The 26384-nt window shown below is 40.3% G+C and overlaps 1 protein-coding gene across 2 annotated transcripts in view; it reads right to left on the reverse strand.

Annotated features, from left to right (window-relative positions):
* Positions 1–26384, reverse strand: part of LARS1 (leucyl-tRNA synthetase 1) — a 47818-nt gene that overhangs the window by 9931 nt on the left and 11503 nt on the right. For both annotated transcript variants that reach the window (XM_083427072.1, XM_083427071.1), the window contains exons 7-31: positions 25821–25933; positions 25019–25082; positions 24449–24516; positions 24000–24225; positions 23385–23472; positions 22081–22157; positions 21348–21401; positions 19828–19968; positions 17158–17235; positions 15760–15845; positions 15613–15678; positions 15441–15523; positions 14823–14961; positions 11556–11768; positions 11026–11083; positions 10694–10757; positions 9537–9720; positions 9279–9369; positions 8094–8234; positions 7735–7875; positions 7522–7632; positions 5323–5433; positions 2715–2819; positions 1663–1758; positions 2–134 (exon numbers count right to left, since the gene is read on the reverse strand). In XM_083427072.1, the coding sequence (XP_083283198.1) occupies positions 2–134; positions 1663–1758; positions 2715–2819; positions 5323–5433; positions 7522–7632; positions 7735–7875; positions 8094–8234; positions 9279–9369; positions 9537–9720; positions 10694–10757; positions 11026–11083; positions 11556–11768; positions 14823–14961; positions 15441–15523; positions 15613–15678; positions 15760–15845; positions 17158–17235; positions 19828–19968; positions 21348–21401; positions 22081–22157; positions 23385–23472; positions 24000–24225; positions 24449–24516; positions 25019–25082; positions 25821–25933 (2731 nt within the window). The remainder of the gene's footprint in view (position 1; positions 135–1662; positions 1759–2714; positions 2820–5322; positions 5434–7521; positions 7633–7734; positions 7876–8093; positions 8235–9278; positions 9370–9536; positions 9721–10693; positions 10758–11025; positions 11084–11555; positions 11769–14822; positions 14962–15440; positions 15524–15612; positions 15679–15759; positions 15846–17157; positions 17236–19827; positions 19969–21347; positions 21402–22080; positions 22158–23384; positions 23473–23999; positions 24226–24448; positions 24517–25018; positions 25083–25820; positions 25934–26384) is intronic.

A 26384-nucleotide genomic window follows, 5' to 3' on the forward strand; every position in this document is an offset into this window, starting at 1 on the left:
CCTTTGATTCCTCTGTCCATCTTCATCAAGCGCCTGATTATTGCATCTCGGCCATCTCCTTGCCTGACCTCTATTTTTGTAGAAAAGTGACCATTTGCTGGTTGAGGATTCACCAGAAAAACAGACACACCAGGCTATAAGAAAAACAAGAGGTAGAAGGTGGCAAAATGTCAAATATCCAACCTGATGGTAGAGACTCTGAACTTGTTACCATATATCTTGGATCACAACTTGCCAATACGGCTTACTTCCACCAGTACAAAATAATATATAGAAGTCTGAACATTTCAACTGCAGTTGATACTCTTATGTGTACAGATTTCTCCCCACTTACACAAGGGTTTACGTTCCAGGGTACCGCGCATTTATGTGAAATTGCATATGGTGGAGGAAACCATCTAAAAAATATGTAAATACCCTCTAAACCTCATAGAATTGCAGCTGCAAAGACTCCTGGGATTGCTAGCCATTTTCCCACTCTTTTCATGCCATTTTTGCGGTTTCCCCACTCTTTTCAGGCCGTTTTTGTCCTTCTGTGCCTTTTTGAAGTTTAAGTCTTTTAAAAAATTATATCCGGAAGTCTCACATATACATGGTAGCACGAGAGTTGAATATGCGCAAGTAGGGGGACGCCTGTATTCATTTGTGTGTGTTTTAATGTATTTGTTACATTTTTATCCCACTTTTTCTCCAAGAATCTCAGAGCGGAATTCATTGTTCTCCTCCACACATTTTATCCTCATGATCAACTTGTGAAGTCACTAAAGGAATAGCGACTGGCCAAAAATCACCTCCTGTTACCTTAGGGAGCTGAACTTGGAGCCCTGTCCATTTGCTGAAGGGCTACACCTCAGTGGCAGAGCATCTGCCTTGAATGCAGAAGGCTCTGGATTCAATCCTTTGTACATTCCCACCAGGGAAAAGTAAAATATTTCTACACACACTCCCCTCTCCATCCCCCAGCCCAAGGGCATATTCCAGCCAGCCAAAGGCACCCAGGGAGGCTGCTGCCTGTGGATGGGAGTGTGACCTGGGAAGAGTCTCAAGGACCAAACCAAAAGGCCTGGCAGGCTGCACTCACTCATTGCATGTCAAAATAGCAGGCTTTTCATGCGTCAAGCTATACAGAAAACAGTCCCCAGTCTAGCATCAAGAAATGGAATCCAAGGATTGGAGCTTAGTCTCAGTGGTTCCTAATGAGTTCTATGGGTAGAATTAACAGGGTGCAATCTTAGATACCACTGAGAAGTGGAGAAAGGACTGGTGCTCTTACCAGACATTACTGGCAGGTCTAGCCCCCATCCTTCAATGATACATCTTAGACATTTCTCTCAGATAAATGGACAGCTTCCGATGCCTCATGCAGGGCACAATAAAGTAGTGGTACCTCGTGTTACAAACGCCTCAGGTTACAAACTCCACTAACCTGGAAGAGTTACCTCAAGTTGAGAACTTTGCCCCAGGATGAGAACGGAAATTGTTTGCCGGAGGCGCAGTGGCAACAAGAGGCCCCATTAGTGAAAGCACACCTCTAGTTAAGAACAGTTTCAGGTTAAGAATGGACCTCTGGAACGAATTAAGTTTGTAACTAGAGGTACCACTGTAGTTAAGTGGGAAATAAAGTCTCAGAAATCAGTGAAGGAAGTAGACTTGCAAACTTACTTCTACTCTGAATGTGCAGAATGGTTTTCCAGGACAACAATCTTCTTTGATTTTCTCATCTCCCTCAGAAGAAAACTTCAATTCTATATGTTCCAGCTGTGGAGGAAGAAGAGGGAAAGCTCAAAACATTGGTGGTGCAGAGGGTAATAGAACAGCAATGACAGGAGTATGCCGACATTTAATTCTCTTGAAGCACATTCATGTATTTCTTTGTAGCAATGAAGATTCTAAAGAAAGATACTGCTGACAGCAAGTTGTGCCCAAAACTGGCCCTAATCAGGCACTTCCCATTACATAAATTTATCTCCAAGCAACTGACAGCAGCTCTGACTTACAGCTAGATGCTGTTAGATATACCCTAAAAGGTTGGCTACAAATCCATTCAATGATGATGATGATGATCATGTTTAGAGGATATATCTTGAATAAATTCTCCACTAAAATGGTCGAGAATTTCCAAACCATCTTCTTACCTTGAGAGAAAATCAAGCTAACTGGGGACAATAACGTTATTCATGTAAAAAGTAGTAAGATGATGAGAGAGAGAGAGAGAGAGAGAGAGAGAGAGAGAGAGAGAAGTTGGCTACATTTGATAAAAGCTCTCCTTTCCATTGAAGGTCAATGATACTGAATATAGAAGTCCAATTTAGGGTGCTCTTGGTCACTAAAATCTGGAGAGCCTCTTGGCACCTTAAAGACCCCCCAAAAATATTATGGCATACGTCTGTACAGGTTTATGCTATAATAAATTTGTTATCTTTGAAGTGCCACAAAACTTTAGGTTCTTTTTTTACTGAATACTTCCAACACTCAAACTATCAAGCAGGATTGGACTCAGATATAAAAAGTGATTACCAACGTAATCATGTAATTCTATTAGGGACTTCCCACCCCACACACTACTTGTAAACTAATCCACTGATAAATAACTTCTGCAAGCTTAACAATTAAATGTGCATGGGCAACCTTAAACCAAAAAAGACATATATAGACATTCAGTGTGTCTTCAAGCTCTTTTGACTTGAGCCATTAACTCCTTGACAAATGCTCACCTCCAAGGAATTTGTCAGGTAAACTATATTCTCCATGAGTACGGCCCGTTCATCAAACTCCAGCTCCAGATCAAGAACACGTGGCCCTTTCTTCTCCAGATTCTCCTGTGATGCCAAAAATATGGAAAGCATGTATTTTAAATTGGGTCATCTCTGTGAAACCTGAATAGTGCAGCTGAGCAAGCCTAAGACAGAAAACATCTGACAAAAATTCATTGCTTACAGCAAATGGGTCTAAAGCTCCTAGCAAAATTTACAGTTTTTAATTAATTAAATAGAGTTCCCACCTCTGAACAGGAAAGAATCTAAAGCTTTAGCATTTAAATGACAATAGCAGTTTTATTTCAGAAATTTTGAAACATATATAACAATCTTGTCTTCTTGCATACCCAGGCTGTGTGTATTCAGCAAGCTCCCATCCTATTCCTTTACACCAAGATGTCCAACAGGACTGAGCTTGAAGGCCAAATTGCAGGCCATGGAATCTTTTGTCCCCTGTGCAGGCAGAATGCACCGACTGCGAGCCAACTGTACAAAGAGGTTGCCACAAAAAGCAACATCACTAAAATGTGGCTCATGAGCTATGTGAGAACATCTGGAGGTTACTGCATGTATCACTGCTCTCCTCCTCACTTCTGTGATTTGGGCAACTGTGGAGCAACTGACACCCCCACAACCCCCCCGCCCCCACAAACACAATATCTAGTCTGGCAAGAAACAAAGATCTACACTATCCAAGAAATAGCCCAAAGAGCAGTCACAGATCTGTATGTTGTCCAATAACAATGCCAAAGAGTCCTGCACTATGCTTTGAAGCAACTGATTGTCAGAACTGCAGAAGTCTAGTACGTGTGCAGGTCTTAAGAAGCACTTGTGAAGCATCCCTGATTATTGGGACTTCAGAAGCTTCTTTTTACCTGCCCACCTGATGTCATATAAGATGTCAGGTGGGTGAAGCTTGACCAAAATTGCAGGGCGAGTCAAATGGGAAGGCCTGGCAGGCCAGAGGCAGCTGAGATAGAAACCTCCACATATAATCTCATCTCAGTCCAAACGCTACAGCTCTTGCAAAATTCCAGAAATGCATACGGAGGACAATCTGCTGGAGTTAGATTACTGCCACATCAAGGATGCAGAGTATTCTTTCTGCTACTACCGATGTGTTCGACAGGAAGGTGTGCATGAGAAAGCAATTTTGTTGAATTGGAACAGTGTGCTGGATTTGTTACCTTGGCTAAAGAAAGCACACATTGATAAAGAGAATAAGCAACAGCTGTCTTCCCATTCTACTGTCGTTCTGCAAGCTAGGTGCTTCAGAAAAAAAAAAAAATGTGCCTAGGATTTATTTAGCACGGCAAGGCTAACTGTGCCTCCAAACACACACACACACACACACACACACACACACAGAGAGAGAGAGAGAGAGAGAGAGAGAGAGAAACCAATGTACCACTGGAGCTACGATTTAAGTAGTAAAAAAAACCACCACTCTTTTCTAAAAGTCATGACACATTCTTCTTTTTGATCACTACTATCTATCTATCTATCTATCTATCTAGTTAATTATACTTCTGTGAATTTAGCACCCTGTGAAGCATCTTCTCATTCTAATTTTGTTCTACAGCCATGGGCCACAGGAATTTACATTATTGATTTACATAAACCTATACACCACCTTCTAGTCAGAGAATTTTTCAGTGGTTTACAAAAAAGCTATTAAAGCAATTGGATTAAACCATCATGACTGTTCTAAAGTAACAATATAACAACACCCACTGCAGCCAGCAACAATTATCAGCACAATATCAAGGCTCAGAAAATGCTTGGGCAATGACCATGTGGGTCATTATTACTTAACAATTGTTGTTTTAAGTGCATCAGTTAAATCCTGCTAGCATTTTAGACTACTCTGACTAACTGATAATGAAGGAAATTTTAAATGTGGCCAATAAGCTCTTTTTTTTAAGTCATGCTTTCCTCAAGTTATCAAATGTATTTCTTAATGTCTCTCTCTTTTTCTTTTCTCAGGAGAAATCTTGCTGCATTCAAGTTGTGATCCCAAGCTATAGAACAAAATGGAAGTCTTTGCTATAACCAGGAGTCCAAAGTAGTTACTTCCAAATTTAGCTGGTAACAATGAAATGTTTTTTTAAGTCCTAGGCTCTTTGTTCCAGCTTCCATGAACAGGAGAGGGAGGCATTTTTCCCCCTGAAACCATCCTCCCTTTGTACACCCCAGCACTCCTTGCGCACAAAACATGCTCAAGAGGGCTGGGGCACCCTTTGGAAAGAGAGAATTTGCTAAAATTGCCTCCCCTTTCTATTCGCAGAACCCTCCCCTGGAATGAAGAGCCTGCTGTGAGTTAAGGAACATAATTGGACACAACCCAATGTGATCAATTTCATGACCCATTTTGATTCAAATTTTCAAGGTTTGAAATTTTACTACTATTAAATTTATATACTGCCCTTCATCCATAGATCTCAGGGCAGTTCACAACAGAAAAATACAAAATAAAAACATGATTTTAAAAAGATAGAATACACATAAAAACAAAAAACAGAAACAAACCAATAACCCCCCTCCCATAAGCTGCAGGAAGACTGACCTTGATCATAGCAACAAAAGGCATAACCCTTTTCATGTATTTCTTCAGTTCTGTCAAGGAGCTGAGTTCAGTGGCAATTATTTTATTGTCTGGTAGTTGTCCTCCATTGGTCTACAACAAAAAACACATACGAGATCCTTTTTAAAAAAATAAAATAAAATCCAATTAAACCACTGCATGGCAGTTCTCGTTTTTGTAGCAAGCACATATAGCCTTCATTTAAGTTTACCCCAGATGCCTAAAACTTTCCCTCCTTGAAGATCTTACTACTGTGATGCATTCCCATGGAGGTGGGGGAGAGTTTTTTTCTCTCCAGCATCCTTCTAACTTCCCTTTTAAAAACTGCTTTTTAGAAAGTTATTCTAATCAATAGAGAAAACAACACAGGTGCAAATCTTTATTTGGCAAGTCTTTCTTTGTATGTGTGGCTTCACCCTAAACATCATGCCCAGCCCAAATCATTTAGAAAAATCTATGAGCTCAGTCCTTCACAAGCTGTAATCTACCACGCTGCACACAGCAGTGCCGTCGTGTCGCGGCCCACAAAGAGCACGGTAAGCCTCTTGTTTGTACTGGCTTCTAGAACTATAAAAACAGGATCAAGAGAGAGGCAGGTTTATTGAGCAACCTGATAGCCCCTAATACATGGGCTTCTTTTGGCTTGGCAGGCCCTAAGGTATGCTAGGATCCATGCTTGGACATATCTCTGCTTCCACTGCAGGAGAAAGGAATTTCAGGAATCTGTTTCTCTCACTTTCTCTGCCACCACTTTCACACCATTGCATTCACCTGCCCTCCCTTTTTCATCTGCCACATGCAAAGAACTGCAGGGTGGTGTCGTGGTTAGAGCATTGGACTAGGACCAGGGAAACCCTTGGGCAAAGTTCCATGGAGCCACAAAGCTGCTGGGTGGCCATAGATCATTTTCTCTGACCCTAACCTATCTCACAGGGTTATTAAAAGAATAAAGAAGGGTGGGGTGGAGAGAGAAACCTTACATGCTGTCAGCAGTAGTGTCCCAACCTCTCCTCATACTTTTTAAGTTCACACTTAGCTTCATTGATAGGAGCCCCAAAGTAAATGGGAAAGTACAATTCATTCTGCCTTGTTAGTAAGATCCATATTCTTTCTGTTCAATATGGATTGATGGCAGTGGACACCAAGTTACAAAGACATGCTTGTTCCTAATTAAAAGGAAATTAATTTAACCACATTACTGCAGTTTGAAAAGACACAGTGAATCCACAAATCAACTCTGATACTTAGCTGTTCTGCTTGAGTGCTGCTGTTGTTCTTGTGCCACAAGAGTTAAAGGATCAGTTCAAGAAGCTTAAGAATTCAGGGACTGCAGCTTTTCAAGCCGGATTTCTTAGTGTTATGCAAGTTTTAAGGCAGAAGAATTTATTGTGCTCTAGTATATTTCTTACAAAGCCAGAGAATTATCATACTCACCAAAGACTAGAGTGGAGCTCAAAGCTCCTTGCCTAATAAGGAAGTTACACTCGTCTGAACACAGACAGTAGTGCTGCAGCAGAACAGGCACTTAAATAAGCAGCTAACTAAGCTTTGCATTTGGCAAAAGATTAAGGATAACAAAGCTGAGCCCATTTTCAAATGAACTCCATTTCCAAAACATCACTAGAAATGATGTCATACAGCAAACATAATCACGCACCCAAAAAGGACATTACGACCAAACTGCAATACCTGCAAAATCTTATTAAAACACTGGAAACGCTTATTTCCCCCTTAGATTCAATAACTTGATGCCAAGTTAGTTTTATTTTCAGGAGAGACAGAGAGAAGAAAGTGACGAGAGAAGCAAATAATAAAGTAAAATGGGGAGATAGCTAACATTCTTGTTTTCTTTCTTACTGGCTTTAACAAACTACTGTTACTGTGTACTGTTTCTTATATTGCTCTGCTGGGTTTACTACAGTTATTATTGGAATGTAAGCCACCTTGCAGACCAGGCATAGGTAAACTCGGCCCTCCAGATGTTTTGGGACTACAACTCCCATCATCCCTAGCTAACAGGACCAGTGGTCAGGGATGATGGGAGCTGTAGTCCCAAAACATCTGGAGGGCCGAGTTTGCCACGCCGGTTGCAGACAGTCTGATAGAATGGCAGGATAGAAAACCGTTCAATAAGCCAACAAGCAAGCAAGCAATGGGAGGTCATTTAGGTAGGATGATCACCTGATAATGCTTGCGCAGAACAGACAATGTAGTGTGCTGCCACGGGGGGTAGTTCTTGGCCACGTAAATGGTACAGTGGGATGGTTTCTGGGGTGCTTCTTTGTTGCCTTTCTAGAAAACAAAAGGAAGCCTTTCTCATCAGACGGAATGATTCTTCAAAACCATCCAGTGTAGGAACAGCCGGGGCAGGGGGTGCGGGACAAAGGCCTTTACCTTTCCTTTAGCTGGTGCCATGTAGTTTTTGAGGCGCAGACGGAGTTCGTGAGCTACTTCTGTGAGGTACTGGGAAGAACGGATCAGGATTTCATCCACAGGGCCAGGCACAGGCCAGGAAGCTTTCATGATGGAGTCAGTCTTTAAATTTGAGTTAACAACAGACACTGGGATTAGAAGAGAGGAACAGTTCTTACCTTCCTTGTTCCAACATAATGACGAAGTCTAATAGGGCCATACAAAGGCTATGGATTGTGCTTGGTTTGCAGAACTGCTGATATTTAGCTGAGATATGATCACAAAGAGGGAACATGTGACGACTGCAAAGCGGTTCGCTAGCGATAAATAAACAGCCATACCTTGCCCAGCAATGCCCAAATATGTTCACACACATGAGGGCAGACTGGAGCCAACAGGAGAGTCTGAGATTCGATAAACTGGAGCACCAAGTCCCTGTGCATTCCTTCGATAGCTAGTTCACGGTACTTGTCTTTTGCTGCCTGAAAGAGAGCCAGCACAAGCACCATAAAAACAGTCTAACTGTCATGGAAAAGCATTGCATAAAAGCCAATCTCCTTGCTTTAATATGTCCTTAAAACATAAACTACTTATAATCCTATAATGGATTATTAAAAGGACCATATTTTTTATTTTAAAAAAAAACCTGCTGGGATTAGGACCAAATGAAATTCTGCCAGTGGGACATTATATAGCTTTACATTATTATGGCTCTTAAAAAAGACATCTATCGGCACAGACATAAAAGTCAAGGATAACTGTAACTGTATATTAGGCACTATCATTCTGAATGGCCCACATAAAAAGCTACCATTAAGTAGTAAGGAAAAAAAGAGGCAATAAATATGATAGATTATTATGCACATAGTTCAGCCAGCCGAACCACACTCCTGAAAGTCAGCTGCGTAAAGGAGTCAGAGCAATTCATTATTAAGCAAAGCAATATGCTGCTGCAGATATTTTGGAGAGTTGCTGACACCTTATGGACTAAAGTGAAAAACATCCTGCTTTTTAATGGCAGCAGGAATACATTTTCTGATCCATCCATCCCTGATTAAAATTAAGTTTGCTAAAAGAAGAGAGAGATAAAGGAAACAATTTTTTCTTTAATTATTGGCCCTCCCTCTTTACTGCCTGCCAATGACTGTAAATCTCTGGTTGTCAGAAGGGAAATAACATCCTGTGGAAGTATAATGCTTAACAAAGACTACTGGCTACAGGAATATGAATTTTATGTCTTTCTACCTACCCTTCTAGCATAATGCTAAATCTGTGCTGCACAACATAGCAAAAGCAGACCGGCCACTGTGGGAGAGGTCTTAGTTTAGTGCTGAATTGTGTGCATGTTAAATCCCTGGCATCTCCCACTAAAGGATCAGAAGGAGCAGAGCCAAGTAAAACTATTATTCTAGCAGGCAGCAAAATTTCAAACCAACTGCTTTACCACCAACTGTTATTGCATTCTTTAAATGTATTTTAAGTGTCAAACTTTTAAAATCCTGTGCTACAGAAAGTGGACAGCCTACCTGAAATTCAAAAAAGCCTGTTTTCAGAGCTTCCTTAAACATCATCTTCTCATAGTTTTGATCTGTTTTCATGATGCCTGCACTCATTTCACTGGGCAGGGCATGGAGGAAGAGAAGAACAGAGAAAGTTATAGTTAGATCAAAATAAAAGAGAAGTGCCAACATGCATGAATCTGTGATTTAACATGATTATACAGAACAGCCCTGGGGGATCCACATTTTTTTTCTAAGCTAGAAAGTTGGTCTTGTTCATGGTACCTGGCAAAAACTCTGTCGTTGAAGGTGGTGGCAGGCCCACTTCTCAAACTGTCCCAGTTAGCAAGTATTTCCTTCACCCACTCCACCCAGTTGTACAGACGGAGGATGCCAGCATCTGCCATGGCTTCCACAAAATTTGCATCTTCAACAGTATCACCTGCATCAGCCAATGCCAGCCGCATGCCTAGAAGGAAACCAAGTCAGTGTTAGAACATCAGGTGCCCTGTAAAAAGGACAGTACAGCCTGACTCCCAACTACTTTTCCACAGTAGTATCTGAGAACATTGCTAAAAACATCATAGACAGCATCACTGCAACTCTTCATTGAAATTACATTTCAGAAGGCAACTACAACAGTTTTCCTATATGGAAGAATAGCTTGGTCACAACATATTAGAAAGATTTTCAGTGGGGAAGAACATGCTTAAAGAATAGCACTGACAAACGTTTTTAAGTTCTGGTGCATTGGCATGTCCTTCCTGTCATGACCTCCCAATGTGCAACCTGAAAAGGTTGATCAGCTGGAGCTCCTGTTTTCCATGGACAGCAGGGGTGAGGAACTGGATCTAGCTGGCGGGCCAGATCAAAAGCTCCTCCCTGCCCTGCCACTTTGACAGGTGGGTGGAGCTGGGCACCTATTAATCAGTCAATTTATTAATGGGCAGTCAATTTCAAAGGAAAAATCAAGAGCACACTCTTAAGTGTGCTTCCAATTCCTGCTATGGTTTGTAATCCAGCTTGAATTCAAACTCCTTCTGTAGCCACAGCTCCAAATATCACTAATTGCATTTCTGATTCTTTCTTTCCAGATGCAATTTGGCTCATTTTGAATTTGGTGCCTTCTTCAATTGCTCTGGGTTTACACAAAAAGGGTTAAATTAAAAATTTACACTAGTAGCTGAAAATGAAGAACCAGTGTGCCCCCTATTCTTGTTTTCCAATTTGGCTGAGGCTCACCAGCCCCACATCTAGTGTCATATGATGTCATGTGATGGACAGATGGGTGTGGTTTGGGTCAAATGTGTGTCTATTCTGACACACATTTATGTGCTCCATTTTAAACCATAAGATGATTATTATGCCACTGGTTATAGTATAACCTGGCCAACAGTTTTAGCAGATTTTTTTTTCAATGAGAAGCTAATATGCCTTCTTACCATCAGCTGAAAACTTATCCAGAGCTTCGCACAGAGTGAGGAAGTTGCCTGTAGATTTAGACATCTGTGGGATAGGAATGTCAAACAGAGGCGGGTTACAGGAAATCTACCCACTGTCTGATGAGAAAAGTTAAGCAATGCGCTATCCATGAGACCAATAACAAAACTGAACTCCCCTGAAATCAACACAAACCAACACTCACACGTAGACATTTTTATATTCATTTCATTCTAACCCTCATTCACTCTACCCAAATAAAGATTTATGCCTGGTTTTCAGTGTTGAGATCTGTCAGTCCTAACCATCACAAAAGTATAAACAAATAAAGTACCTTCTCTGAATTTAGGAGGAGATGCCCGTTTGCTCTTACAGATACTGGCCATTTTTCTCTGCATTAGAAGACATACATGAAAAAGATTCTTTTATTTTTCTTAAACTTTTAAAGGCCCGCCCAGAAGCAGAGCCACAGGGATGACAATATTCTTCAAGGGAAAAGAAATGCAGGACATGCACTATGTCTTTGCTCAAATGCAATGAATGTGTTAAGGTTCAAACAGCAAATACAGCATGCATATATGTCAATGAAATACAATGTTAACAGAACCAATGGAACATAAGAACCAGCTAGGGGAGAATGATCAAATCAAGGCTCAGGTGCCTATTAGCCGTTTAATAAAGTTATAGCCATGTTTTAATTCCACACAGAACTTGCAAATGTCTCTTCCTCTGTACAGGAGCAATTCACTTTCAGGCCTTGGATGAACTCAAAAGAGGTTTGCAATGAAGACTGATTGTGACTGTGTGTATGGCTGCAGCTAAAGAGGCATATTTTTAATAGATTTGAAAGTACTTCAAACCAACCTTTGATCCGGCCACATGGCCACATGATTATAAAGGTAGTATGACAAGTGATTCGGAACAAGGTCCTTGCCAGAAGCACGCAGATCCACTGGATACCAATACTCAAACTCCTGCTTCAGTTTATCCAAAGCTGCTTTGGGGATCTTTGTTGCTGGGAATGGCGCTGTCTTAAAGAAGATGTAGTCCCAAACCTCTTTGGACATCTGGTTTGCCCTGCATAGATTAGAACAAAAGTTATGCAGGGGAGAAATAGTGACAGTTAAGCATCTATTATGCTGCTAAGTAAAGGTACTACAGTGCATACAGAACTAAGTATACAGTGGTACCTTAGTTCTCAAACGGCTTGTTACTCAAACAACTTGGAACCCAAACACTGCAAACCCGGAAGTGTTCCGGTTTGAGAACTTTTTTCAGAAGCCGAACATGCTACGTTTTGAGTGTTACACCTCTGTTTTGAGTGTTACGCTGAAGTCTGTATGTTTTTGCAGCTTTTTTTTTTTTTTTTTTTTTTTTTTTTTTTTTTTTTTGCTTTTCTGACTGTGTGGAACCCAGTTCAGCTACTGATTGATTGCGTGACTGCAGTACATTGTTTATTGCTTTCATTTTATGGATCAATGGTCTCGTTAGATAGCAAAATTCATTTTAAATTGCTTGTTTTAGGGGTTGTTTCTAAAAGCCTGGAATGGATTAATCCGTTCTGCATTACTTTCTATGGGAAAGCGTGCCTTGGTTTTGGAACGCTTTGGCTTTGGAATGGACTTCCGGAACGAATTAAGTTTGAGAACCAGGGTACCACTATACAAAGCTCTGTGTCTACATTCTTCTAGGCTGCTCAGTTACACAAAGTGTGACATAAGCCTTCTACATTCATGAACCACCACAGGGCTGAGGAAGCTATGGCCATGCAGATGTCTCTAGACTACAACTCCCATCATCCTTGGTCGGGCTTGAGGGGAGCTGGAGTCCACATCACTTGGAGGACCACAGGTTTCACATACCAGCACTACCATGACAATACATTTTTCCTGTCCTCGTTCTTTTTTTAAAAGCAATACTGACAGGAGAAAACAAGTTAAAGGTTGTAATCTAGAAAAAAAAAAACAGTTTAGCATTTGTCATCAAGCTCCTAAATGAACCAGATGTAGCTAGGCTGATTGATGGGTTTAAGACAGATGCTGCCAAGTTAGAGTATGGATCAGAATAGAGAGATTACCCCCTTGACTCCACAAACTAGAAATAGTGGGTGAACATTTCAACTAGTAACAAATCTCATTAATGTGCCATCAATATAGCGCACATTGGGTTGACTGTAGAGACAAAGCACTACCTGCAAACCAAGACTCCTATTCATTTTTATTTATTTGTTAAATATGTACACCGTCCTTCATCTGAATATCTCAGGGTAGTTCAAAGCATAAAAATACAGAATAAATTTTGAACCTGGGCTGCAGCCACACTAGACCTGATGCCAACATCTGCCATTAAGAATAGAGTTCCCACATGTGGGAACACTCAGTTACCATTCCAGGTTTGCACTTCATTAATAATAAAAGTTATTGGTTTTATTTATTTTTTAAAAGCCATATTTGAAAATGTTGTTTTTTTCCAGTTTCAGGTATGAAATCCCCCCCCCCAAAAAATCCAGGTGTGTGTGTGTGTGTGTGTGTGTGTGTGAGAGAGAGAGAGAGAGAGAGAGAGAGAGAGAGAAGTATACAAGTGTAAATTTCCTTGTGTCCAGAATTAAGAGTCACATACAGATTGAGTGGTGACTCATTATGGGCAAGATTCCAAGAGCCTCTGCCTGTTCAGGGGCTTTCCCCTGTCTCCTCCCCCTATGTGCCACCCCAAATTGGCTTGGGGCAGTTCAAGACAACCCCCAGAATAGTGCACATGGGGGTTAGGGGGAATCGTTCTGTCTGGCAAGCTCACACGCTTTCGCAGATGCTAAATTCAATAGAACCACACTGAATTCCACCCTATGTCTTGACTTGAGCCGTACACACATTCTTTGAAAATGTTATTAAAGAAGTTGCTTGGATTAACCTTAACTCAATTTTCTATTTCCCTTTAGAAATTTAATCAGCAAATTTGAATTAAGACATCAAATGCAATGGAAGGGTTTGCATAATGACTTCTTAGATAGCCACAAACTTTGACTAGAGCAATGGGAGCAAAGGGCAGTGCTCCTGTGAAGCTAAAATTCTGTTCATTTCATTCTGCTTTTTCTAATGAGAGAAAAAGCGAGCCAGACAACTGCTATGCAGTCCAATTAAGAGTTCAGAGGAAAGACTCACCAGACACTACGCTGCCTTAAAAAGATTATTCCTATGAAAAATAGCTCTCATTTGAACCAATCCTCCTGTCTTCAGTTACCTTCAGGTTTAAAAAAGGAAGGAGGGTGCTGGAATATCGCTAGGATTTCCATTTCTAAAGCTGGCTTCACCCAGAGAAGATATGCTCCACCTTCATCTAGTTAACTCCCCAATTTAAAAGTGCAATTGACCACAGCAGTAACCACTGCATAATCGACCACAGCAGTAACCTCATTAGAAAGAGACATTTTGAAGCAAGAAGACAGGAGCTAATTAACATTCTATACTGAATACAAAACTATAATCCTTCATCCTGTATGCCACAGAAGACTAACCTTAAGTTTAAGAGAAGCAATAATGCTGGAAGGTCAAATCAGGCCATTTAGTATTGAGAAAATTGCTGAAGAAAGAGTTTTGATCATAGAACAAGGATGGGGAACCTGTGGCCTTTCAGATGTTGATGGACTCCCAAATCTCATCATCCCCATCCAACATAACCAATAGTCAAGGACTATGGGAGTTGTGGTCCAGCAACATATGGAGGACCACAGGTTCCCCATGCCTTTGCTAGAGGTTCTATAACAGCCTTCATATCTGAAGATATATCTACTGAATGCATAGTGGAGGACTACATAAGCAGTTAACAGGATAATTAACCTCAACTATTTATGATTGCAGACAGATTGCCAGAAAGGAGAAGATTAGCCATCTGGTTCTCTTTTCAGACACTTTTTTCATTTCCTGGGGAAACAGAACTAACATTAAAAATCAGGGTGGTTTCTGATAACCACCTTTTCTAACTATGTGGCAGTTTACAGTTGTCCTGCAAAGAATCAAATTCATAGCAGACTCTTCACCTGGTACACAGTGTGGCTCAACATGAAGACACTATAATAATGGCAGGGATTTATCTATAATTTTATTATGTAAAACACTGGGAAACTTTTCTTCTCACCTGATCCCTAATGGAGACTGTCCTTGTCCCCGGAGATTACCCTGTTGGAGGAGATGAGCAACCGTATAGAAAGCCATGTAGATAGTGGAATCGGAGAGAGATTCGATCAACCATTGCTCATCCCAAGGCAAACGTGTGCCTAAAAATATAGCAAAATAAATTATTTGTGTTGTAGTCAGCACATTCCTTAGTTGTCAACAAAAAACCGCTTAAGAGCCTTTTTACATTTCATATTAAAACAACTCAATATTTATCAGCTTGTCTCTGTTAGCAGCCATTAGTATGGTAAACTGTGACTCACTCAACGTTTTAGAAATTGAGGTACACCTGAAAGGAGCATGCTTGAGTTTTTCAGGGAGTGACACTTGGGAGCCCTATCCCAAGCTACTTCTGAATCAATACTCCTCATTGGAATTATATGAATCTCTAGAATATGCTTCTACGTGGAAAAGTGAGGTGTGCCTTGATTTCAGCTCATCACAGATGTTAATCTTACTGAGTATGTTGTCTCTATGGGAATCAGCTGTTGCAGATATGCTTTAAAAAACATTTAGAATATTAAATTGCTCCAATAGCCAAGAGTTCCCAATTAAACAACAAGGAAGAGTTTTATCCTACCTAATCCATATGTCCTTGAACAGGCATGTTCTTGCAACCAATCCAGAGTGGCTTCAAAATTCCTTCGTGTCTCATCACCAAACCTGAAAAAAGCAAGATAATTAATCCTTGCTGTCTCTTCCTGGGCTTACGTCAGCCCACATCTACCTTGCCCCTATCCCCCACAACTTACGTCTCAAGGTTTTTCAAACATTCAAAAGTTTGTCGCTTCCAGTTTTCTTCACCGTAGTCCAAGTACCTAAAAATGAGACAAAAGGACTTAGAATGAAGGGCGGTGAGGGATGCAACTAACTTGGCTCCATCTTTCCCTCCAACTCACCATTGGTCACAAAGAGCCACCACACACTCATCTGCAGATCTAGATATGACTTGTTTCTCTGGCTCCATATAAACCATTGCTTCATGCTAAATAAAGAAAAGGGTGGGATTACAATGCTGGGATAAAAAAAGGGAATATTTATGAAATAGGGAAGTAGCTTTAGCCACGCAACTATCCTGAATTCCATTTAACTAATAATAGCAATTTAATAATCCAAACCTATGCTCACCAGTTCTGTTGGAAGAGCAGACAGGGACAGAGTTTATTTAATTTATGTGACACAAGAGTGGGAATATGCTCAGCAATAGTCAAGGCAGTTCAAGGAAGCAGCTACCTAACTGTGGCAACTCAATTGTCCCAAGTGCATGACTTTCAACCCAAGCCTGAGTGTTCCTTTGTCTATACAATGTGACTCATTGTCATTACATGACTATATTATGGAGCTTTATTTTCTACAACCTGGACTGTCCAGAGCAAACGCTTTACTGATGCAATAAAAATAATTCCACAATCAAGAAAATCTCAAAAAGATGGACAGCATCAAGCCAATGGAACAAAAGTCATGATTCTCCATACTTCAGCTGCCCTCTTGTGAAAGAACTGTGCAAGTACACCAGATTTAACCACTGTATGGTACAATAGGAAGAATTTAAAACTGCAGAGCAATCTAAAGCCCAAGTGAAGCAACAATGGGGCATGATGGAGCAGTGGAACCAACAGAGCATCCCCAGCCCCTTTGCTCACACTAGCTGGGACAGAAGGCAGGGGGGTAGGCAAAAACTTGTTCCAGGTTATGCCAGCATGTCTCTGGCACAGATATCGGGCCTAGATCACGCCTGAAACTGTGGAGGGTAGCTCAGAGGCCTAAGGATCCCAAGCCAGCCCAACGCCCTGTTTGGGGGCTTTTACACCCGTCTGCACTTTTGGTGGGTAGAAATGGGGAGTTCTGTGCTGACATAGGCCAGTGGGCTGCAGGAAGGAAGACCTCCGCCCCATCAGTTCCCTGCCCCCATGGTCTTTCCTTTCCAAAACTTTATAGGGACAGAAATGTCACCACACCACAGTCCGCTCTTCTCCAACATGCCTAAACAGTTACTTTCAAAGCCACAAATCTTGCCTTTAGCAAACAGATAAGGATTAGTTCACTAAAAAATACAGCAAGCTCTGCAGGATTCAAAGCACCCATCTAAATAAAGCAGCTATTTCTATTTGACAGGTCAAGCATAATAATTTCTGTTTTGCAACAAAACCAAAGCACTTGACTTAGTGCTGCTTAGTTTCACGTGGCTACAATTGTGTTTCAAAAAATCAAGCTGTGCTCTGTAAAGACAAGCAAGCAAAAACTGTGTTGTGGAAGCCACTGTATAATCTTAAAATACAATACAAACCACTACACACATTGTCTACCATCTTCCTCTGAATAAGCTTCTTGACATCCTGCACCTTCTGGCCTTTGAATCCCTCCACGAGCATTATCTGAAAAGGGAAGTCATTGCAGAGATTACAAACTGCTTTAGAAGTTCAGCTTATATGTGAGGAAGCTGGTCTCCATCCCTTTTCCTCCTAGAGGATGCCTGCAAGAAACCCACATAAATCCAATAATTGTAAATGAATCAGTGGTTTTAATCCTAGAAATTTTATCTCCTGACCTCAAAAGCGAAATAATTCTTTAAAACAGAGTACATCAAAGGATATATATATATATATATATATATGCACAAAATGGCAGCAAAATTTTATTCATTCATTCATTCATTCATTCATTCATAAAGCACCTCTGATATGTGCATAACACTTCACAAATAACAGATATAACTGTTCCTTACCCCAAGAGGCCTGCAATCAAGAACAGACACAAAGAAACAACAGAAGAAGGGGACAAGGTGTGGACAGGCAGTAGAAGACTACAGAATTTCAATTAAGCTGCCTGTAACAGGGAATTTCAGTTTTTTTATTTTTAAAATACCCCTGTGCAATTTTTTTTAAAAAAACCCACACACTTGATAAATTGTCCCATGAGTAAATCAAAGTTTAGTTTTATAGCCTTAAATGTGAACCGACAAAGCTACTCTAAGAACAGACTCAAATGTAGAAAGGGATGTCTAATTTACATGTCTGATGAAAGCAAGCCATTACTCTTCAAGAAGACACATCTGTTTACGACAATTGAAACCCCCCTGGGTAAATCAATCTCTAGTAGTCTTGAATATCTAGCCTCTTTTAATACAAAGACAAAAGGTGTTGGACATACTTTGTTATGGAAAAGTAAAAGGAATTTTAAAAAATGTTCAGCTATGCTTCAGTGGGAGAGCACATGCCTTGCAGACATAAGAGGTTTGGTTACAGAGTTGGCATCTCTGGTTAAAAGGCTGACTACCTGAAATATAGCTGCCACTCCTCATGTGAAAATAATCTTTCCTCACATACAAGTGTTTGCCGCACATAACTCTAGAGCACTGCACGAGAAAAGTTAAAAGAAATGCTTTACAGTGGTACCTCAGGTTAAGTACTGTATTTTTCGCCCCATAGGGCGCACCGGCCCATAGGGCGCACCTAGGTGGTTTTTTTGGGGGGGGGGGGAATAAAGGGGGAAAAAATTCCCTTTATTTCCCCCCCCAAAACCAGGTCGGGGAATCCAAACCAGGTCGGGGAACAACGGGATGGTGGAGCTGTACCTCCCCGCTATCCCCGAAGCTTGTGGGGCTGCCAGATATCTGCACGAAGACCAGGGCGCACTGTGCAGCCCGCCCCAGGCTTCGGGATACAGGCTGCTATCTGCAAGCCATGGAAGAGCTGCGTGACTTCGCGCCGGGCTCCCAAGGCTTGCTGAGAGCTTCCTGAAGCCTGGAGAGCAAGAAGGATTGGTGCGCACCGACCCCTCTTGCTCTCCAGGCTTCAGCGAAAGCCTGCATTCGCCCCATAGGACGCACACACATTTCCCCTTCATTTTTGGAGGGGAAAAAGTGCGTCCTATAGGGTGAAAAATACGGTACTTAATTCGTTCCAGAGGTCCGTACTTAACCTGAAACTGTTCTTAACCTGAAGCACCACTTTAGCTAATGGGGCCTCCTGCTGCGGCTGCACGATTTCTGTTTTCATCCTGAAGCAAAGTTCTTAACCCGAGGTACTATTTCTGGGTTAGCGGAGTCTGTAACCTGAAGCGTATGTAACCTGAAGCATATGTAACCTGAGGTACCACTGTAGTTGCACTTACACTTTTGTAAGCATGAGGACTGCCATAAAACCTATCTATATAGTACTCATGAATCTTTTGCTAGTGCTTGTGTTTGCAAATCACTAGGATTTTTTTCCCTTCCGCTAAGTTTTCTGGATCCAGCCTTCCCTTCGATTCAACAGAAGGCAATCCAAACAGGTCAAAGTCTGAAAATCACCTAAAATGAATGAAGCCTAGCCAGTCCATACATACCAAATACAGTGGTACCTCAGAAGTCGAACGGAATCCATTCCAGAAGTCCGTTCGAGTTCCAAACATTCGGAAACCAAGGTGCGATTTCCGATTGGCTGCAGGACGCTCCTGCAGCCAGTTGGAAGCTGCAGAAGTCATGCTGGACGTTCAGGTTCCAAAGAATGTTTGCAAAGCAGAACACTCACTTCTAGGTTTGTGGCGTTCGGGAGTCAAAACGTTAGACTCGCAAGGCGTTCAGGATCCAAGGCATGACTGTACCAGTTACAGATTAGTTATGTATCCAAAGGAACACATAGAGACCAAAAGAGAACAGGACAAGTCTTGCATTCAGTGAAACAAACCATAAAGTGAATTAGCTTTCCCAACCTGGTGCCCTTCCAGATGGACTACACCTCCCAGCGCCCTGAGCACTGCCTAGCTGAGGCGAGTCCAAAACAAGTTGGGAAAACAAGTAAATAAAGAAAATGGTGTGTTCAAATCTATTGAGTCACCAAGCAATCAGAGTTGGGATGAATTCCTTTTCACCCTTATATTTTAAAAAGCAGAAGTGGTGACATACAAACATCTCCACACAAAAAAGAAAAAAAAATCACTCCTCTAACACACACACCCTCTTGAGAAAATCTTAATTTTTTACTTACTCCCTCATAAAATCCTTTTAGGTATAATCTTTCCTTGGCTTCTGCAAGTTTCTCTCTGTCATTTTGACTCTGGATTTTCAGCTCGTCACAGATCAACGGAGCAGAAAGGTTGCCATAGCCAGGGATCTCAATGATGGGCACCTGGGAATAGCACATAGCATTGTAAAATAGTTGTTTTCAATCATGCAAGTAAATCAAAGAGTTTTGCAGGGGATTCAACCGTGACTCCAAAAGCCTCCAAAGAAAAGGGATCTTCATTTTATGGTTTTTCAACAGTATCTGCATTGTTTACTGTCTGAAGGGCAGGGAATGTAAACTATTTGGAGTGGGGAGAGAGAAACTAAAGTGAAGCCTGTTTGATTCCATCTATATGCAAGGTTCTCACACCTATATGACAGATGGGCAGAATATTATATGCTGAATTTTGGGTTTGTTTGCTATACCAAAGTTGGGTTTTGCTTCTTAAACCTGTTACTCCTCAGTGATCAAAGATTCGTTGGACTTATTGAGGCAATTAATTTTACAGGCATTGGCTTCAAAAGTTATCCAATAGGCACCCTGTTTTCAATTTTGCATCAAAAGCACAGCTGCCTGGCCTGTACCTGCAACAAGCAAGTAACAACAAAATACATAATCAAAGTGAAGCCAAAGATCAGACAGTCGGATCTGACTTTCAGATGGAGTCACATAGCTGTGCATTTTTCCTTAAAGAATTAACAGGGCTGACTCAGGCCTCTCGATAGACTAGAAGGCAAGTCTATGGGATTCTCAAGGAGTCTCACAGCACCCCTGGCTGTGCAGTACTTTAGCAGGGCTAGAGCTATGACGTACATAACAGAAAAAGCAGACCTACACAAACACATAATTCCCTCAGATAACACAGGTGACCAACATGAACACCCAACTAGGGGTGAGGTCAGTTTTTGGTTTGTTTTGCATTAAAACCCCCGCAAAGTGAAATAAATTTGTACTCTTCCAAATTTTGGAATCAAGTTCTCTGAGCAAATAACACGTACGGAATGTGTATACTAGAGGAAAGTGTACATTAAAATGAATATACTAATTAAAATTATATTAGGGGGAATAGCCTATAATACTGTGCATATCAGGCAAAATTGCAAAATTAGAATGTGTACAGAATTTGTATGTTAGGAGAAATGCACACTAAAATGCTTCTCATGAGGACTTTTAAAATAATGAACACTGATGTGGAAATGTGTAAAACTCATATCTTTAGGCTCCAGGAAAAAATATTCCTCTTCGCCCAGGCCTTTGGTTAATTAAATTATCTAAGGCCTTTTAAATTACGTGTTGAGAGTTTCTTGTTTTTCTTTGTTGCTATGGTATATTTTGTGTTTTTATATTGTAAACCTCCCTGTGATCCTCGAATAAAGGGAGATAAAAATTTTTTAACAACAATAATAAACTGAACTAGAAACTAGAAAAATAAACATAGAGAATACAAATTGACAGCTTTGTCCATTCCAACACCCAACACAATCCTTCTTTGCTGCACTTACTGGTTCAAATGGCAGGACCATTTCATCTTTAATGCCATACTTTGCTCGAAGTGCCTATGAAGAAATTGAAAACAAATATGAAAATCAAATCTACAAAAACCTGACAAACACGTCTTTGCCCTTACTGCAATAATTTGATTAATGAATTGAACTTCTGATCAACTAAAAAAGTGCCTTGATTAACTAGAAAGCACATTACTTTTAATACAAGCAATTTTAAAAATTGCAGCTGCCAAGCACCATTTTAAAAACAGGCATTTCCTCTCACACACACAGAGGGAAAAACACCTATTTTAGTATAATGTCTGCCCCAAAACAAGCATGCATTATAAAGGAGCATATGTTTTTGTGCCTCCAAATAATTCTTTTTACTGTCATGCAGATGTATGAGAAATTAACTGATTCATCTTTTCATTAAAGAAATCTTAATTGATGCATTGTACAGCTTTTATGAAGAGCCCGATTTTGTCCATTTTCATTGCCTTCTGATACCCCACACCAGCCTTCTCTTTCCAGTTATTGTTAGATTCCAACTCTCATTGACTCCAGATAGCATAATCAGAGAGTATAGCAGTTGTACTCTAACAGCACTTGGAGGGCACCAGGTTGCAGAAGGCTATCCTACCCAAATACATCTATTGTGCCTGCAAGAAATAGCTTGTGCTATCGCCTGTAGAAACTGTGGCCATCAGTTGCCGGCAAGTTGAGGTTTTCCTAGGCTTAAGTGGTTCACCTGTTTTTTCTTTAAGTCTCTCAGGGCTGCAATGTCATCTGGGGAATCGGACGGGACACTTGTGACAACTCCAGTGCCTTAGAAGCAGGAAACACATATTATCCCATTTGCATTTTTATGGCAAAATTCACACTAAAAATGCAAAGTTAATTGCAAATATTTCCAAAAGGTTTCTATGTGCATGTACCTCGCATAAACAAATGCGTAAATCCAGTTAATGCTAATTAAAAATTAGCCACATCCTTTGACTAGAGCAGCAAGGGTGGGATTATTCACATATTTCAGTCATATGGCTGAGTTAGCTTTTTAAAAGCAACTACAGCTCTTGCTTTAGGTTTACTTGGTGTTTTCTGGCGGAATAAGTGGGCCAGCGTACAGCAGGTTAATTGTCTCTTCCACTCACCAAGGCAGGAACCATGTGATATGAATTTCATTGCTTCCTCCACTCATTCTTCCTTTTGTTAGTTATGTCTCCCTTGTTTACCTGTAGCCTTTAAAGTTCCTTCTTTCTCTTTACTTTTTTTTTTTTAATAAGTAATTTTCTCTGCAAGATACTATCTTTGCTCTAATGGGCTCTGTCATGGAAGTAAACTAATGGGAGAGGGAGGAGGAGTGGAGAAATTTACAAAATTATTGTTGCATGGTTCCTGCCTGGGTGAGTTGAAGAGCACAATTAACCTACATCAGGTTTCTCACATTCTGCCAGGAACAAGCGTGGTTAACATTAGCTATAGTTTGTTTGAAACAATCTGACTTGAAAATAAACTGCAGTTAATGTCAACAACACAGTGCTGGTTTGCACAAAACACTAAACCACAGTTAAGCAAAACTGAAAGCAAAAACTTCTGAACTCCCTTTTGCAGAAGTGTAGAAGGATGGGAAGGGAGGGGCATGTGAACCAGAAACCTGCCAGTCTGGTACGCATCACACTAAGTGTTCATTTAGTGCAGATGGAGAATTTCATTTGGTCTGCATTTTTCAGCAACCTAACCTAATTTGCACCTCCCAAACCCTTCAATTTCACACCTCTCCAGTTTGTGTGATAAAGTTCACAGATTTAAAAAACATTACAATGAATTTGAAAATTTCATATTTTAGGATAGACTACATTTAGAAATGTGTACGAAATACATATTTAAATGTGTATCTTGTTATTAAACATGTGTTTAAATATGAATTTTCATACTGATTTTTTAAAAAAAGAATTAATGCAGAAATGGGATAGCATGGGCTTACACCAAGAGAAAATAATTATATCTGCACACAATCTGTAACTGATGCAGAAGGTGGTACAGCAACCTTACCTTTATCTTCTTTAATAGTCAACATAGGGAGAGTGTAGATAACTTTATAGGATGTTAGAGGGGCAGAGAGGGCAGCTCCAAGGATCTCCTACTCGGAAAAAAATATTTTTAAAGATGAGGCGACTCCCACATTATGGCCATAGGATCACTTACAAATGAAACACCCCAGTTCATTTTACACAGAGTTTCTCTGAAACCAAGTCACAATATTTTACTTTTTGTGCTTACAGAAAAGGTCAAATGCAACAGAGAAATGCTAGGTAAGGCACGGAAACCAGACCACAACAGCTGAGTAAGGCATTAAGTAGCAGATTTCTGTTATATATGTATGCATACAAAACATACATTTTTGCAGTGCTATGCTTTTGTATGAGAATTTGCCATTTAGCACGGTATCATTTTAACCACATAAATGCTGGTTCTGAAGATGACTCCACTTTTATTTTCAAGATTATGTGGAGATTCCAACAACATCTGGAGGGCTTGCTTAGCCATTTCTGCACTAGTGGAATCTGCAAGTTCCAAGTTAAACATTTCTCAAAGTTTGCCTGCCCGTATAGGGGCACATCCTCTGCCTCATGAATCACACTAACAATAGATGACACTGTTGCTCACCTCTCCCATCAGCTCCTTCACGACAGGAACTACACCATTAGTTTTTGTAAAGCCCTGGTAGGACATATTCCTGGCAGCTCTCTGTGTGCAAATAAAAATATCCCCATTCAGGGTCTCAAAGCCAATATACTTCATATCAGGGCGAACCCAGCAATTAGTCTGCCCGAACATGGTCTCCGGTCTCAGAGTTGCAGCTACTAGGAAGATATTCTTTCCTTTAAGGCCACTGTGAAAAGAAAGGAGAAGTTGTCTAGAAAAGTATTTGAGAATATGACAATTCCCAAGGAAGTACCCCAAGGGAAAACGTGTGAGGAGTTAAAACTATGTATTAGAAATTCTACCCCTTTATTTCTGACAGTTTCTATATAATAAATGTAATCTATGAGATCCCTAATCAAATTAGCCTCACAATGCAAAAAAGACTTATTAGCCAAGATGTGGATAATTACCTTAGCTTTACAGGATAAGGTTCGACCACCTTCATTTTGATTAGTGTGTATTCTTGAGGTCCAACACCCTAAGAGACAATACATGAACAATAATGAGCACGCCACTTCCACTATTCAGTCTGATCAGATGCCCAGAGGCAAACTAGAATGGACTGCATGTCAGCCACTATCTCTATTAATTGACAACAGTTAAGATAACCGATGATGTATCCTTTCTAAGATAAAACTTTCAGAAAGCTAAAATAAATAAGTGGGGATTGTGTGGAAAAATCTAACATAAAAATGCAAGCTTCCAGTTAAACAAATGCACTGGTCAAGATCTAAATAGATTGGCCAATGGAATTTCTTATTTTTGTCCTTTTTCGCTCTCAATAAAAAACTTATTCCTGCTTCCATATCAAACTATTTCTACAAGACTTCTGTGCAAAATTTACCTAAACCCCTTTAGGTTCTCATTTAGATATTTAAAGTAATTAAGTGAGGATTCAAATAGACTGTAAATGCTTTATTTTCTTCAGTCCAAATGCAGTATATCATTAGCAGTCAAATGAATCAAACATCCTTTGTTACCTCCCCGGTTTGCCTGTCATGATCCATGCATGGTTGTCCATCTTTTGGAGAATAAATGGTGTATCTAAAATTAAATACATTATTTAGATAAGTGCAAGAGAGATTGAACAGGAAATCCTTTGTGTTTAGGTCACAACGCCAGCTTAAAATGAAATTCAGGCGCTCTCAATGGTTTCCTCATAGCTGAATAATTTCAAGGAGAAAGCTACTATCTAGAAAGGACTGAAGAGGGCACTGTTTCTTGTTTTCTATTTCGCTTTCACTTCCCACAGAAGATCCTCAATCTAAGTCAAAATACTTGGCTAACATAGGCTCTCTTTATTACTTTACTGAAATAGAATGCCATCTATCTAGTCAGTATAGAAGCAGGTGTGTATATCACATGACCCCTCTGGATCTCATGGTGCAAAACAACAGCACCTGTTCCAATATAATTAATGATCTACTCATTTACAAAATGCAGGATAATAATTTGCAATTTTGACAATTGCTTCTATTAATTTGATCATTTATTTTACTTCATTTGAAAAGGAAACTATTGATCATGTCAATAATTCTCATTTCATAACTGGGATAACTCAGTCAAAGTTTAAAGGTGCACATGTACTCTCCAACATTTGACAGAATTATCCACAAGCACTCACACCAAAGAAGCTATTGGCTATTGGACTGGTGAGCTCAGAAAGCCTATAATCAAAGAATTCCCCAGGCCACGTTTATGAAATGGTACACATTGCTAAGCAAGAGGATACATCAATCAATTCAAGTTTTATAGAATGAATATATTAAAGGACTATCTTACCGTTTCCCAAATTTAATTTTATTTCTTTCCCTCAGAGTTAGAAATTGCCATCGTACAAAAGAATCGTAATAGGGGTTGACATCAGTGGTGACAAAGGAACGTCTCCAGTCTACCTAGAAGTTCATAAAAATGAAGAGTTGCATGATGTTCCAAAACTTTATATGGAAACTCTGCATCACCATCAAGAGTTCTCACAAATTGTGAAACTAATTCCAAGAGGACTTTAGAACCGCATCGCCTCCATTCCATGTGGCGTGACAAGATGAATACAAAAGCTAGGGGACTTTCAAAAACAAAAAGTCATATGCCATGGACATTAGTTGTTCAAAACAGAAAAGCAAACGTTTCCAACTTCAGAATTCCTGCAACAATAACTGCTGATGTAACTCAATCTTTCAAAGCTATTTCCCCTCTAAATAAGAACAACCAAAACATTTGCTATAAGTAGGCAGATGCTTATGAAACACTGTTACAGCTGAGGTCAAACTTTGTGACTCAACATTTTATTTCTAAAAGATCTACAGCATAACATCACAGGGTCACTCAGAGGAAATAAATTAACCT

The sequence above is a fragment of the Podarcis tiliguerta genome (assembly GCF_965153285.1).
Source record: "Podarcis tiliguerta genome assembly, chromosome: 2".
NCBI lineage: Eukaryota > Metazoa > Chordata > Lepidosauria > Squamata > Lacertidae > Podarcis > Podarcis tiliguerta.